The sequence below is a fragment of the Pinus tabuliformis genome, chromosome 6 (assembly GCF_031772625.1).
Source record: "Pinus tabuliformis cultivar Carrire ecotype Pingquan chromosome 6, CPIR1, whole genome shotgun sequence".
In the NCBI taxonomy this organism is placed as follows: domain Eukaryota; kingdom Viridiplantae; phylum Streptophyta; class Pinopsida; order Pinales; family Pinaceae; genus Pinus; species Pinus tabuliformis.
In genome coordinates, this window is record NC_142292.1 from 1,955,220,162 (window position 1) to 1,955,236,914 (window position 16,753).

General features: G+C 36.1%; 1 protein-coding gene across 1 annotated transcript; it reads left to right on the plus strand.

Moving 5' to 3' along the window:
* The first annotated feature begins 1,861 nt into the window (after positions 1 to 1,861).
* LOC149266993 (uncharacterized) lies at positions 1,862 to 3,538 on the plus strand. The gene is made up of 4 exons (XM_089397787.1): positions 1,862 to 2,617; positions 2,918 to 3,010; positions 3,108 to 3,175; positions 3,320 to 3,538. The coding sequence occupies exons 1-4, from the start codon at positions 1,979 to 1,981 to the stop codon at positions 3,393 to 3,395; spliced, it is 876 nt and encodes a 291-aa protein (XP_089253913.1). The 5' UTR covers positions 1,862 to 1,978; the 3' UTR covers positions 3,396 to 3,538.
* Positions 3,539 to 16,753: the final 13,215 nt, after the last annotated feature.

The following is a 16,753-nucleotide window of genomic DNA, read 5'->3' on the forward strand; positions in this document are numbered from 1 at the left end:
CCAATCTGATCTCATGGGCATCCAAGAAACAATCAATCATTTCAATATCTTCTGCAGAGGCAGAATATGTAGTAGCAAATTCAGCAACTTGTCAAGTAGTGTGGTTGAAAATATTATTGAAAGATCTATCAAATGTTCAAAAGGAGCCAACTCCTATTTACTATGACAACAATTGAACAATTTCTTTATCAAAAACTCATGTTTTCCACAAAAAGAGCAAGCACATTGACATACATTTTCATTTCATCTGTGAGCTTGTCAATGATGGGGACATAATACTTTCTTTTTGTGGTTCCAAATATCAACTTGCAGATATTTTCACAAAGCCATTAGGCAAAAATGTGTTTGAATTTCAAAGAGAGAATTTGTGAATTGTAAGTGTCTCTACTTGTAACATTTGATATTAGGAGGGGATGTTGAAATATTCTCACCATCTGCTAGGTGTCATCGCATTTGATTATGTTGTCTACTAGGTGTCATAGATAGTTCGATTTACTTCAATTTAGTTGAGTTTCATTCTAGTAATTTAATCTATTTTGAAATTGAGAAAAACAATCTCTTCTACTTTTTTCTTTTCATTCTTTATCAATAATTTCTACTTTAACAATCGGAAAAATTATACAATTACATTGAAATAAGCAAAATAAAATAAAATACAGCAACATTTAATACAGTTTATACCATTTATGATATCACCAAATGACTTCCTCCCTCAAGAATCAAATAAAATTTTAAATAACTTTGAGTCTTACCATTCACCGATACATATGTTAGCTTTTAGGTAGATAAAAAGTAATTTACACTTTGGCTGTTCTTTAATGTCTTTTACTGCTTTTTTTTCAAAACCTTTTTTTTCGGCTTAGTTTTTATTTTGCATATCAGTATATCCTGAGCGTAACCGTGGTTTGTCATTCATATATGTATATATGGCTATTAGTATATTTTATGGAAGGAGTTTAAAGTGCTGTAAATATTACTTTATAAATATCTAAATTTTGTTTCAGTAAGCATTTTTTTTTAATTAAACTTCATAAAATCAATTCTGAATAATGAAATAACTAGGCTAAATATTGAAACCCACAAGCAAGTTCGCTGAACATGCAGAAAGATATGCACGGTAAAGGTTTCATTTAGCGTTTTCTCCTTGTGCCTTTTCTTCCTTCACGGAGTACATCATAATAGACAAATGCAACAGCTGGAGCAACTGAGACAGCACGTGGAAAGTTTATTTTTTCAAAGATTCCAAAGATTCATGGGCCTCAACCTCCGTTTCTATACGTTTTGGTTACACCAAAACCCTCATCCCCTACTTTTTGAGTGGCCCAAGGGTGGGTACTGGGTACTATAGTGGCAGTTAGTCCAAGTTCCTTTTTGAGTGGTGCAAGGGTGGATATTATAGTCGCAGTTAGTCAAAGTTCCAATGAGGTGAGATGCAAATCTAACATCTCTTCAAAAGTAAATGGGAATAGAATTTGGGTTTTATAATTTGGTGTTTTATACAATATTGAGGTTTTTTATTACAAGGTATGAATTTGGGTTCTTTATTACAAGGTATGAATTTGGGTTCTGAAATAATGTTTGAAGTTTCTATTTAATTTTTAAATTATTATAATTATTATAGGTTTATGTTAAATACAAATCTAATATAAGTCAAGACAGGGTCTGATTTAGTTTTTTCACTTGTAATTTTTTTAATTTTTAATTTTTTAATTTTATTATATTGATTAAAATTTCAATTTTTATGATATACTCACTGACATAATTAGTGTAGAATAAATTTTTGATTCAATTAATTTTTTTTGAGTGGTCCCAAAATAATCTATTCTATTCTCAATAAAATGAATGTGAAAATCAACATTATCATCTCCACACAGATCAAAAATAAATTCTCCATCTTATTTAATCCTGACCGCCGCTGAGCTTTTGTTAAACCATCGGCTTCCAACTATTACTAGAAGACTATCGATTGGCAGTCGAAATGAGAGGACTGTTTGGATTCAGTATTGTGGAATTTGTCAAAAAGCGGAAGCGAGCTCGCTGGATCTCAAAGGGCCTCGAGCCGAGGAAGATCCAGTTGAACAATGGCACCGATCTTCATTCCTGGGTTTTGCAGACTAAAAACCCACATGGAGAGAAACAACAACGGCCGGTTCTCCTTATAATTCACGGATTCGGCGCCGATGGCCTTACAGGGTGGGATGACCAAATCTGCACTCTGGGGAAGCATTTCGATCTCCTCATCCCCGATCTCATATTCTTCGGTGAATCCACAACAACGAGCCCTGAGCGGACTGAGATTTTCCAAGCGGAGTGCCTCAGGAGTATGCTCCAATGTCTCGGAGTGGAGAGCGTGATCGTGGTCGGGCATAGCTACGGCGGCTTCGTTGGCTTCTGGATGGCGCACAAATACCCTGACATTGTCCGGCGCCTGGTGATCGTTAGCTCTGCAATTTGCATGACGCCGTCGACCTACGATTCTCTTCTGAAAGAGTACGACTCCGACGACATTAAAGACTTCCTTGTTCCCATCGACGCCAAAGGCTTGAAGATGTCCTTGAATGTCGATTTTTACAAGTTCCCATGGCTTCCTGCTTTCATATACGAAGACTTATATCAGGTATATATAAAACAAAATAAGGTTTAAGGTTATTAGGATAGTTATGTATTTTTTTAGTGGATTGCATATTATGGGAATATTTTAGAATTAGATTTTTGGAATATTTTAAAATCTAATTATATAATTCATATCAAATCATATTTATCAAATTCTTCAATATTCCAAAATTTTATAATCTCTTTAAATCCAGTCTTAAATATTCCAAAAATCCACCATCTACTTAAATTAAGAGATTCCAGGAGATGTTATCCTGAAATATTATCTAAGTGGCTGTATTTCAATTTGAATTCTCCGAATTAGGTTATGGAAACAAACAAAGAGCAAAGGTTGCAGCTAGCGGATGCGATAGTCATTGGTTCGAATAATTTGGAGGCACTGCCAAAAATAAACCAGGTTGGTTTCTTAGCCAGGTACTATATTCGATAATCTCACAAAGACTCCGAATATTTTGAAAGTATTCCTTGTCGTTTAATTTCTTAAAATCTGACAGGACGTTCTAATAGTGTGGGGCGAGAAGGATCGATTTTTCAGGTTGGAAGAGGCCTATGCTTTACAAAGGTAACAAGGTCCTTACCCAAATAATTGATTTTCTTAATCTAGAAGAAGCCAGTTCCTCACAATCAGTATTATATTCTCCGAAGTTAAGTTTCACATTCAGTATTATATTCTCCGAAGTTAAGTTTCGTCTTCTGATATTTGCAGGCATATTGGAGAGAAGGGTAAGCTTGTGGTGATAAAAGAGTGTGGGCATGTTCCTCCTTTGGAGAAACCAAAGTAGTTGAACCAAACGATACTCGAGTTTCTCCAATCAGATAATCAAACGTAAAGCATGGGGATCCTGAAAATGAATGATGACAACGATGCCAATAATGCCCATAGGTGTAGGGTTTGACTTTGTTCTGCCTGCGCGATGACATATTCATCAGCATTGACTTTGTTCTGCCTGCGCGATGACATATTCATCAGCATCTCTCCTCTGTAATGCGTGTTGCATCTACAATAGTATATTGAGATCTGTTGCAAAGGTTTCATCACCTGATTAGTCTTTATCTGGAACATGTATTAGATTAATAATAGTATTATTGTTAGAGTTAACTATAATGTCCATCCATTTCTTTGTCAACAACCATTTAACTTTTGCTGCAGAACTATAATGTCCATCCATTTCTTTGTCAACAACCATTTAACTTTTGTTGCAGATAATTACGATTAAACAATTTCGATATTTTGATGGGTTTTATTTATGAGATATAGAATAATTGATTTGTATGGACTGTACTGTAGTTTTCATTAGGTTTGTAATTCAATTTTTTTATAAAATTTTGAATTATATATATATATAAGAGTATAAAATTGGTAATGTTATTGTCTGATTTAATACTTCCAAAATTTTATTTAATAAATTTTTTTAGGAAGGTTTTATTTATGAGATATACAATAATTGGTTTGTATGGACTGTAGTGTAGTTTTCATTAGATTTGTAATTTAATTTTTATATAAAAATTTCATATATATATCTATATATCTATATATATATAATTGGTATATGTTATTGTCTAATTTAATATTTACGAAATTTCATTTAACAAAAAATTGATTAAGTTAAAAATATTTACATTATTGTCATTACATTTAATGACTCAGTTAAAAACTAAGTAGTTATAGTTAATGACTTGGTTTTTGATGGTAACAAGCTCTCATACCCTCCTATCTTTTTTACCATAAGATTAGCTTTGGATATGCAAGGGAAAATTATTAATAGAGTGAGGTGCATAGAGTAGTTTTTCTATTTTATTGTAATGAGAATATGCATCAAGCTCTTTTTCATGAGGAGGATTGAGTGTGATAGTTTAGAAAGAAAAAAAAAATTTAATAGAGATGTTTTATGAAGTAGGTTTTTATTTTGGTTTATTGATGAATAAAAGGCATATAATTAACCTAATGTGTGAGGATATTTTTGTATAGAAATTTAAAAGTAAAAAGAAAAAAATTGATCTTTTATTTTTTTGTTTTGTCATTTATATGTATTTTTTATTCATTTTTCTAATTATAAATATATTATTATTGATTAGGTGATATCTAGATAAAGTAAAGCAAAAGAAATTAGTTGACATCACTAACACTTAGATTAATTGACATTATTGACACAACAAAGATAAGTTGACATTATTGACACTTAGATTGGTTGACATTAATGTCAATTATGCATGAGCTCCAATTTATAGATGATTTTTATTTCAAATTTCAATTTTATATTTGATAAGTTAAATAGTTTTATATAGCTTTTAATTTTTTTTTTGTTATTGTATATACATATCTTTTATTCTACTACTATGGATCAAGACTTGATCTCTCACAAGATGCATATATGGAAATAAGTTAATATTTATATGAATTTAGAAAGTTAATTAACAAGCTTAACATTAATTTATCTGGTTTTTATGTGGCTATTATGTCTAATAACATTTTTATTTTTACTTGCCAAGGCTCTAGCCAATTATATAATATATTGAACTAGCACGACCATATAAATTAAATGGTTTGGCTAGCCAATTATATAGTATATTGAACTTTATGCGGCCATTATGCCTAATAACATTTTTGTTTCTACTAGCCAAGGCTCTAGCCAATTATATAATACATTGAACTAGCATGACCATATAAATTAAATGGTTTAGCTAGCCAATTATATAATATATTGAACTAGCAGGACCATATAAATTAAATGGTTGGGAAACATCCATAAAAATGAAACCATGGTAAGCATAAAAATATTTTTTTATCATATATTTCACATTGCTAATATTAAAAGAATCATAAAAAATAACACAATAACAAAATATATTTTAAATTATTGTTATTATTATTAGTAATTATAAAAATCATTAATATATGAGCAAAACATGTATACATTTTATAAAAAACATGTAATAAGATTATGAACCATGGAGAATGACCATCGTTAATCAATACCATGTTCCTAAAATACCATAATTCATTTATATCACAGTTGTTCATATGCCATTTTTTGAGTTAATTATTTTAATTAAAAGTGCAGAAAGGAATACTTACTCGAAGATAAATCTCAATACCATGTTCCTAAAAGACCATAATTCATTTATGTCACAGTTGTTCATATGCCATGTTTCTTTAGTTAATTATTTTAATTAAAAGTGCAGAAAAGGAATACTTATTTTGGAGATAAATCTCAAACTTTGATCTGTAACTATTTTAGGCTATTTTATGGTGGTTATATCCCTATCATCTACATAATAATTATTGATAGTTAAATTAAAAATTTAGAAAAACTATTTCAAAATAGATACACTTGTTGACATAAATATAGAAATAGGAAGAGAAAATACTTATAATTGACAAAAATTAATAATGAAAAAATGAAATAACTATATATAATAAAATAGATGATTTTTCAATTCTTTATTGAATTGAGAACCAACCAGTCTAAGAGAAAGAAAAACTTTGCATAAATGGGTACTCATTCCATCCATAGAAAGAGAATTGGATGAATATGAGACTTATGATATTTAATAAAACTCCCTACAATAGCAAGAAGGTTCCTTTCTATTTTCTTCACAAATTATGGGTATCCATGTCAATTTTATTTTAAATTAGCGAATTCCAAAGGCTTCATCTTAACTCTCCTTAGGATAAAGAAAATGATAAGTGTAATTTGTTGAGAGTGCCAATGACATAATTATTTTCATACGACATCTTGCCCACCCAGGCCACCTTTTCTTGAAGATAAGGTCCATGACACTTATGTTAGAATAGATGACTTACTTACATATTAAATCCATATGTATGAGTGATTAGCCAATATTCATCAATAGTATGTTATCAATAATATGTTATGCAATTATAGACAATTATAGCTTTTATTCTCAGGGTCAAATTGCATTGACTTTTACTATTTTCTCATAATTTCAAAAATAATTTTCTAATTTTTTAGTAATCTTGTTTTTATTTTTCCATTTTCTCCATTGCCTCAACTAGTTTTGATGGGACATAATTCCCCTCGTGGAAGTCAAGGAAAGACTACTTCTTTTTTTTTTCCATTGCCTCAACCAGTTTTGATGGGACACAATTCCCCTGGTGGAAGTCAAGGAAAACTAATTTTTTGAGTGACTATTTCATGAGTGAATGCTTGACACTTACACTACTAATCTTGTTATCCTTGACATTGCTACTATTCATCATCACAATTGGTGGGCTCCAGTATTGCAGCAACGATGCTGCAACTCCTGGGACTCCCTTGTTTACTTTTATCAACCCGGTAGTTCATAACAAACTTGGAAGCGATGGTGCTATATGCACAAGTACTAGCTCTTACTGCAGGCTGTCACTTGATCAGCTGGCACAAGTTCGCTAGGAGCTTAAGCCAACTTCTATGAGTTCTTAGAAGAAGCTTTTAACTATGATGGACGAAAGCTAACTCAAAAGAGGCTAATCTACTTGCAGAAAGAAGCTGAAAGCTGAAAGGAAATGCAAACCCTAGCAAACCCTAGTTTTACTAACTAACCCTATTGGTGCAAGAAAAGAGATGAAAGCTGCTGAAATGGATGCCATTGACTCTTGGAAATGTAAAATGCATGTGACTAAGCTACTTCTGAAGGAAAATATGGAAAAATCATCTTTTTGTATTTTTGAGTAATTTTGCAGAATTATTATGCATGTGCAGAGGCTGATTGGCGAAAGGAAATGGAGTGGGTGCTTGCAGGAGGTTGGGAAGGTGGAAAGAGGGCCTAAGCGGCCCCTAGCACCCTTCTAGAGAGTTTCACAGCGATCAGATCTCGAAAAACTGCTCACGTGAACTTCTACAGGAAGTCTGCAGGGGTTCTACAGGATGTTCTACAAGATGTTCTATAGGAAGATCCGAAAGAGGATTTTGGAGGGTTGATGGTGGAAAAATGGTGGGAAAGTGGAAATGGAGGTTGGATAAGGATGTTAAGGGGTCTAGGACCTGGTGAATGAGGTTAAGGAGTGATTAAGGTGATTGGATTTGTTCAAGGATGGAGGGAGCAATGATGCACAAGAATGTAGAAATTAGGGCAAAGTGGGGAAATGTGCAAATGAAGGGAAGGAATCTTGGATTAGGGGTTGGAGCAGGTTGTATGATGGAGGAAGGGTAGGCAGGGAGGTATCACAGGTGTTCTGCACACTATTTTCCAAAACTAATCAACAAAGACTAGGAAAACCAAAGATCTAGCTATTTTGACCTAATTTGACCTAAAAACCAGAAACATGATGAACATAAGTTTATTGGTAGAAAATCATGCAAGATAACTATGGAAGCTAAGCAAGAACAGATTCTAAACATGCAAGTACAACTGGTATCAACTTCCCTAACTAAAAATCTAACACTAGCAATTGCATGAAGAGGCAAAAATAGTGTTTTTGTGGCAGTAAGTATGCATTGGTCTCAGCTCATGGTCCCAAGGAGGGAGAGATGAGATCAAGGATTGCTTGATGGCCTTTTTGTAGATCTTTTCTGTTACCAAAATATCAAATCAACCTGAAGGATGAAAAACTTTCTCAATCATCAAAACAACCTAAGTAACAAAGCAAGATTTTAACCTAAATAACAAAAATTATTCTATGAATGTAGCAAAGACACATAAAAGTACACAAAGTAGTTATTGGCACTTGGGTTGGGCCCAACCCCAAGAGCTACAGCCTTCTAAGAAAGATCAAAGCTAGTGCAAAGCTGGATTCATCTTTATTGATCAAAAAATAATAGTTACATCCCAAAAACTGTCTACAAGACAAAGCTCGAAAATGTGCTGATACAAAGCTGCACTAAAGTGCGAAAATAGACTAACAAAATGACTAATCTACTGACTAAAATCTAACTACAATATAACTAACATCTGACTAACTAAACTAAGGCCCTAAGCATTCTTATTTATACAAATTGAGGACCCCAACAGTCCTCCTAAAGTTTAGGAACTCGGCTGCCAAAACTTGCAGTTAACAACAGTCCTACTTGACTTGCTTGGCTGCCCCTTGTGCTCCGAGTTTTTGATGGATAATTTGAGGTAAGGGCTCATAACTGAAGGGGACACTTTCCTACAAATCCTCTCCCTTGTTCTTCCACGAATTTGGCTGCCAAGTGCTCATTAAACCTTTGATTTTGTCTCAAAATTGACCAAAAATCTGCATAAAGCACACATTATACTTTTTGGAAAATGACTAACCCAATTCAATCGATTAGCATAAATATAATAAAAGACATGCAATAAACTAATGAGAATGGTGGATTAAGTCGAATTAGGAGGCTAAATGAGCCCATATAATTATACATTTCTGGGGCTCATCATCACCCCCCTACTGAAGGTGTTGCTCATCCTCTGAGCAACTAATCTATATCTTCATTCTTGCTGGCTCTGGTGGCCTCCTTATCATCCCAAGCTTCTAATGTGGTCTACTCATGTGTGCCATAAAATTCTGCCTTCTTGTCCATGTCCTTCCACTGCTCCTCCTATTCTGCTTGTTTGAATTCTTGTGCTTTTCCTGGCCTTGAAATACATGGAGGTCTGCCTTTTTCTTTTTCCTTTTTTGTTTTGTAGGTGTGCTTAATGTAGCAAGCAAAACTGCTACTTCCCTTGCCAACATTGCAGGGGATTTCTCTTTCTGCTGTTCTTTTCCTTCACTTCCTGTAGAAATCTCTATTCCCCCTGTTTTTGCTTGTGTCCCTGATATCTCAGGGTGTGTATCTTCTTCCTTTATGTTCTCTTCTTTTGTCTTCTCTGCATCTGTTAGCTTTGCTTCCTCACGCTCTGTTTTGGTTTTCTTCTCATCTTGTTTAGTTTCTGCCTTCTCTGCTTTAGTCTTTTTCTTTTCTGTTCTGGGTCTTCCTTCCCATCTTCTGTTTTGATTTCCTCCTCCGTTTCAAGTTCTTCTTTCTCCATTTTGGTCTTTTCCTCTTTTTCTATTTTCTCCTCATCTTCCCCTACCATATTTATAAAATATCCCTATCATGATGTGTAGTGACTGCTGGAAATGTTCAGGTGAGGAGGGAGGAAACAAACTTTCAAAATTGGAAATAGAGAAATGGCTTTGTCTTTCTGGAATCAGGAATTTCCCATGTTCTTCTTTTTCACAACATCAATTTGCAATTTTCTCTTCAAACTATTTCCAACTTGAATTTGCTTCTCGGTTTTTGAGAAAAATCAATTCTTTTGACAGAACAAAGAATATTTATAACACATTGTTTTTTCTTCAGAGAGTGGACAATCTTGCAAATTTGGTTTTTCAAAGGTTGGCTTCTATGGTTGCATCCCTTTTTTCAGAAGAATGTGAGAAAGAAAAAGGTAGATTTTGGATGCAGATCAGAAAAATGGAGAGACTGTGTAGAACTCAGAGAAGGAAAAAATACACAGGCAGACTTTTAAGCTTCACTTTCCTTTCTTGCAACCCAATACAATGTTTTTAATCCTACACCTTATATACATATATCATATGCAGAGCAGTTTCCCGAGCCTACCTCTTTTCAAGCTCAAATTTTGACAAAAATCTCAAATTTTCTGGCCGTAGAACTGCTCTATGCCCTTCCTGTAGAAATCTTCCTGTAGATAGTGAACCTGTAGAATGAAACTGTGCTTTCTTTAGAGCCCGATAAGAGGGCAATTTTCAAAAAAAAAAAAAGGAAGAAATTTAGCAGAGGACGATTGGTTAGTTGCCTTGGAAGTGGTAGATGTGTACTCTAGTCGAGAACGTCATGAAGGCACAGTGAACAAAGAGTGGTGAATGTGTTAACTGAGTTGTCTTTTAACTGCTGGCATGATTCGTGGTGAGGAGATGAGGTGACCAGATGTACGTTGGCCCCATGCAGACTGCAGTGCTATTATGAAACTGTATGCTGCTTGCCGTAATCACTTCCATCAATTACGTTGGAGTTTAAACAACCACCACTACCTGTTTTCAGTTTTCTTCCCGAGATGGCTGAGCACATGTGCCGATTGCACCCACTGAGCACTGTTTGAACTAGACAAGGCGCTGTCTGAACTGGATGAGGGTGGCCAGTTAGCTAGCCACCAATATTGTTTAATCACAACCATCTCATTGTCCACGCAGTTCTTAAATTACATTCATGCAACAAAGGAACGGGTTTAGTCACTTACCTGTAAGTCGACGTGCTGCTTGGTTCTTTTGCTGCTGCATGCTCATATTCCATTGCTGCATGCCTAGATCCCTTCTGCTATATGATTTTTGCTGTCTGATGTGTGGCTATTTTTTTTTGTGCAAGTATCCTCTGGCTGGATCTAAGCAGTAGAAGTCTGTTTCATCCTTCAGATTTGCACCCTCATACTACTGATGCTAGATTTTTGCAGGACAGTGACTTGTTTTCCCCATATCTCCCAAACGATAGACCAGATTGACCTAAAACTTTCTGAGCATGTTTCTATCATCATTATGCACCTTCCATAGAAAAATTATGGTCAATGGATGCACAGATTTCGAGAAAAACTGAAAATGGCTGAAGGTGACAGAGGTCAATTTCTTGGAAACCGTGCACTGGAATTGGCTGAAACTGCTTGGGCAGGTTACTATCACCTATATGCATCTCCCCATGAAATAGGTTTCGAAATGGATCCACGGATATGGAGAAAATGCAAAAATGGTTGAAGGTGATGGAAGTTGATTTCTTGGAAACCGTGCATTGGAATTGGCTGAAATTTCTTGGGCATGTTGCCATCATCCCTATACAACTCTCCATAAAACAATTTTTTAAATGGATGCACGGTTTTCAAGTTAGGGAAAAAACAAATTTCTGCTCTATGTATTTTTGTATCAGAGCATTTTGCAGTTTTTGCACAGTAAGGAAAAAATGAGCTTGGGTTGTAATGCAGACTTGGGTCTCGGCTGATGAGGAATCTAGATGGATGGTAACAGGTATGGTGAGTGAGAAACTACTGCTTGATTTGTCATTAAGGATTTTTTCCTGGTAGTATGAAGAAAACAGGATTTTTGTGTGTGACTGGGCAGGAACATAAAAAAATGAGTGCAATGGAGGTGTACGAAGATGGAAAAAGGTGACATATGGCGATGGATGGAAGCAGGGATGTTTACAGGCCTCATGGACAAATTCCCAACCTTTGGGTCCTCCTCGGAGATCGATCTTGGCTTGTTTGTAGGCTCTATAGGATCTTCCCGTAGAAGACATAGAACTTCTTGTAGAAGGTGAAATCTCAATCTGAATGAGACCAAATCTTGGGAAAGGGTAGTGGCCATGGAGGAATGGATTGTGAGGGATGCTTGCAGCCTAGTGTTGACCTCTGTTTTATTTTTGTGCGATCCTCCAAACCTGAAATGTCCTTCCTGCAACTTGTAATTATTCAAGAGAAATTAGGTTTATTTTTCTTTTTCTCTTTTCTTCTTTCTTTTTCTCTTTTTTTTTTGAAAACAATTAGGGTGCCTCATGGAGGTTTTCACCCTACTTGCCTGCCCTGGGCGCCTCCAAGGGAGGTTTTCACCCAGGGATCTTATTCTCTTTTTCTTTTCTCTTCTTTCCAACCCATTGACCGCCTCATGGAAGTTTTCAATCAATGAGCCAATTTGAGGTGCCTCCGAGGAGGTTTTCACCTTAGATTTTTATTTTCTTATCATTTTCATTTTTTCTTTTTTCTTTTTTCCTACCCTACCCTACTTGAAAAAAAAATTATTTTCAAGTATAAAAATACTTCCAATGGAGCCATGTGCACATCGAGATGATAGACAAAATGATGTGGAGGCTTGAAATGCATGCTTTGACAGGTATCCAGATTTTAGAGACCAAATGATTTGACTTTGAAGGGATCAAGCATAGATGAAGAAGAGAGTACTGTTGCAACTTAGTGACCGTCTGGAACCATATCTCAATATAGCTTTGATATCCTTAGTCCTTTTGCTGAACTGGATCATTCTTCATGTCACCTTCTACCGTGACCTTCTCATCTTCCTCTTTTCGCTGATTTTTCTCTTGAATACATGGAGGATTTGATGGTAACGGTGAGGGAAATCTCTCGATCTCTGATTCTGTTGTCTTTTCTTTATAAAGTGCAGCCCATGGTTCTTTGATCTTCTCTTTTGCATCTTCTTCTGCTGGATGTGGCCCTTCAATGATATCAATATAATCTCTTTCTTGCAATACTCTTCCTGAGCTATGGTGAATATCATTGAGCTCAAGAGGAGTTGTTTGGACATGTTGTGCCTCAACATTGTAATTGGGTTGAGCTACTCCAATGTGTGGGTTTGGAAATGGTGGGAAGGGAAGTTGAGTGGGGGTGTATATTTGAGATGGATGTGGATGGGGTTGCAGTTGGGCAGGTGGTTTCCCACTATATACTTGCTGAGCCTGCCTGTAATTTGGGTTCGGGTTTGGTTGAGCAGGCATTTGGGGCTGCCTTGGTGGAGCAGGGGGTGATGGTTGCGGTTGAGCAGGTGGTGGAGGCAAAGGAACGGGAGGAGAGTTGTACTGGGGCCTCCACCCCTGATGAGGTGTATTCCACTGAGGCTGTGGCTGAGCATAGGGGTGAAATGGATGGGCAACTGGAGGAGCATGGTATTGAGATGGATACGACCAAGGAGGGGGTGTGGACCAGGAAGGATGAGCAGGGGGGCCCCAAGAAGGCATAAATGTAGCTTGATAGAGGTTGTAATAGGTCTGGGATGTCCCTTGCATTCCCTCCTGGTAAGTTTTGGGTCCATGTGGCCTCCTTTGGTTCATGAAAGAGAGTGGTTCAGTGGTTGCTTTGGCCCTTTGATATGTAGCTTTAATTCCGGGCAAGGAAGGGCACTGATTTGTAGGATGGTCTCCTTCACAGACAAAACACACTTCTATGGAGGGCAATGGACATTCGTTCCTAGGATGCTTTCTAGTGCACCTAGAACAAAATATGGCCAAATCCCTCTCGGCTTCCTCTTGCTTCATTTGGATGCGCAAGGTATCCATTTGCATGGAAACCATTTGTATTATCTCACTCTTGAAATCTTCCCATATGTTTCCAATTTCACCTTCAATGGATGAGTTGGAAGAAAAGGTATTGCTCCCAACATTTCTGTTTTCAGCCATTTGCTCTAGATGAATGTTTTTTTCTTCTTCTCCCCTAGAGGTTCTTCAAATATGTCTTACTGGTCCACCTAGGGGTTCTTCTTATCACAACCATTGAAGAAGAGAGAAGGTTGGCTGTGTGAAGCAGTGGAGGTGTTGTGCAAACATTTTTTTGACTTATCTCTACTCCTACAAGGCATGAAAGGAAATCTTTTTGGTTTATTTTTGTTTTTTGTTTTTGTTTTTGTTTTGTTTTGTTTTTTATTTTGTTTTTTGTTTTTTGTTTTGTTTTTTGTTTTTTTTTTTGCTTGTACCTGCAAAACTGAAATAGATTGAACTGCAACTAACTAAAATCTATCTTGGTGAAATGAAAATGCAAAATTGAAATGAAAGTAGGAAAGGACTAATCTATGTTGCTGAAATGAAATTGCAGGAATGAAATGCTAAGCTATGCTTGCAGAATGGAAATTGCAGAATTGAAATGCTAATCTACGCTTGCAGAATTGAAATTGCGGAATTGAAATGCTAATCTACACTTGCAGAATCGAAATTGCAGAATTGAAATGCTAATCTATGAAAGCAGGAAATGCTAATCTACGCTTGCTGAAATGAAATGAAAGCAGGAAATGTCTAATCTACTTTTGTGGAAATGAAATTGCAGAATGGAAATGAAACAACTACTCTACTCTTGCTGAAATAAACTACTTAGCAGAAGGTTGCAGTAGAAAATAGAAGAAAAATAGCAATCATAAATACTTTGATGCTTCCCCGACAACGGCGCCAAAAATATGGTGGGCTCCAGTATTATAGCAATGATGCTGCAACTCCTGGGACTCCCATCTTTACTTTTATCAACCCGGTAGTTTATAACAAACTTGGAAGCAACGGTGCTATATGCATAAGTACTAGCTCTTACTGCAGGCTGTCACTTGATCAGCTGGCACAAGTTCGCTAGGAGCTTAAGCCAACTTCTATGAGTTCTTAGAAGAAGATTTTGACTGTGATGGACGAAAAATAACTCAAAAGAGGCTAATCTACTTGCAGAAAGAAGCTGAAAGCTAAAAGGAAATGCAAACCCTAGCAAACCTTAGTTTTATTGACTAACCCTACTGGTGCAAGAAAAGAGATGAAAGTTGTTGAAATGGATGCCATTGACTCTTGGAAAGGTAAAATGCATGTGACTAAGCTACTTCTGAAGGAAAATATGGAAAAATCATCTTTTTGTATTTTTGAGTAATTTTGTAGAATTATTATGCATGTGCTTTAACTATTTTTGACTGTGCAAAGGTTGATTGGCGAAAGGAAATGGAGTGGGCACTTGCAAGAGGTTGGGAAGGTGGGAAGAGGGCCTAAGGGGTCCCTAGCATCCTTTCAGAGAGTTTCACGGCGATCAGAGCTCGAAAAACTGCTCACGCGAACTTCTACAGGAAGTTTATAGGGGTTCAACACGATGTTCTACAGGAAGATCCAAAAGAGGATTTTGGAGGGTTGATGGTGGAAAAACGGTGGGAAAGTGGAAATGGAGGTTGGATAAGGATGTTAAGGGGTCTAGGACCTGGTGAATGAGGTTAAGGAGTGATTAAGGTGATTGGATTTGTTCAAGGATGGAGGGAGCAATGATGCACAAGAATGTAGAAATTAGGGCAAAGTGGGGAAATGTGCAAATGAAGGGAAGGAATCTTGGATTAGGGGTTGGAGTAGGTTGTATGATGGAGGAAGGGTAGGCAGGGAGGTATCACAGGTGTTCTGCACACTATTTTCCAAAACTGATCAACAAAGACTAGGAAAACCAAAGATCTAGCTATTTTGACCTAAAAACCAGAAACATGATGAACATAAGTTTATTGGTAGAAAATCATGCAATATAACTATGGAAGCTAAGAAAGAACAGATTCTAAACATGAAAGTACAACTGGTATCAACTTCCCTAACTAAAAATATAACACTAGCAATTGCATGAAGAGGCAAAAACAGTGTTTTTGTGGCAGCAAGTATGCCTTGGTCTCAGCTCATGGTCCCAAGGAGGGAGAGATGAGATCAAGGATTGTTTGATGTCCTTTTTTTAGATCTTTTCTGTTACCAAACTATCAAATCAACTTAAATCACGAAAAACTATCTCAATCATCAAAACAACCTAAGTAACAAAGCAAGATTTTAACCTAAATAACAGAAATTATTCTATGAATGCATCAAAGACACATAAAAGTACACAAATGAGGTACTGGCACTTGGGTTGGGCCCAACCCCAAGAGCTACAGCCTCCTAAGAAAGATCAGAGCTGGTGCAAAACTGGATTCATCTTTATTGATAAAAAAATAATAGTTACATCCCAAAAACTGTCTACAAGACAAAGCTCGAAAATGTGCTGATACAAAGCTGCACTAAAGTGCGAAAATAGACTAACAAAATGACTAACCTACTGATTAAAATATAACTACAATCTGAATAACATCTGAGTAACTGAACTGAGGCCCTAAGCCTTCTTATTTATACAAATTGAGGACCCCAACAGTCCTCCTAAACTTTAGGAACTCAGCTGCCAAAAATTGCAGTTAACAGCAGTCCTACTTGACTTGCTTGGCTGCCCCTTGTGCTCCAAGTTTTTGATGGATAATTCGAGGTAAGGGCTCATAAATGAAGGGGACACCTTCCTACAAATCCTCTCCCTTGTTCTTCCACGAATTTGGCTGTCAAGTGCTCATTAAACCTTTGATTTTGTCTCAAAATTGACCAAAAATATGCATAAAGCACACATTAGACTTTTTGGCAAAATGACTAACCCAATTCACTCTATTAGCATAAATATAATCAAAAACATGCAATAAACTAATGAGAATGGTGGATTAAGTCGAATTAGGAGGCTAAATGAGCCCATATAATTACCCATTTCTGGGACTCATCAACTATTCCACATTAACATAATTAGTTTAAAGCATGTTGAAATTCAGAGGAAGAGGATAAGAACGCAGAGCTTTACTTATGTAGATATTTTCATGTGCGAAAATCTCTACACAAGAAAAGCTCCACACACCTATCTTGAAAGGCAAGAGTGAGGTACACTCCATGTAATTTGGAATCCACTTTGA

What these genes read in the sequence shown, in the direction of transcription:
- LOC149266993 (XM_089397787.1), top strand. Translation starts at nt 1,979, where the DNA reads ATGAGAGGACTGTTTGGATTCAGTATTGTGGAATTTGTCAAAAAGCGG. An exon ending in CACTGCCAAAAATAAACCAG is followed by an intron (nt 3,011 to 3,107) that starts GTTGGTTTCTTA and finishes AAAATCTGACAG; the next exon opens with GACGTTCTAATAGTGTGGGG. An exon ending in GAGGCCTATGCTTTACAAAG is followed by an intron (nt 3,176 to 3,319) that starts GTAACAAGGTCC and finishes TGATATTTGCAG; the next exon opens with GCATATTGGAGAGAAGGGTA.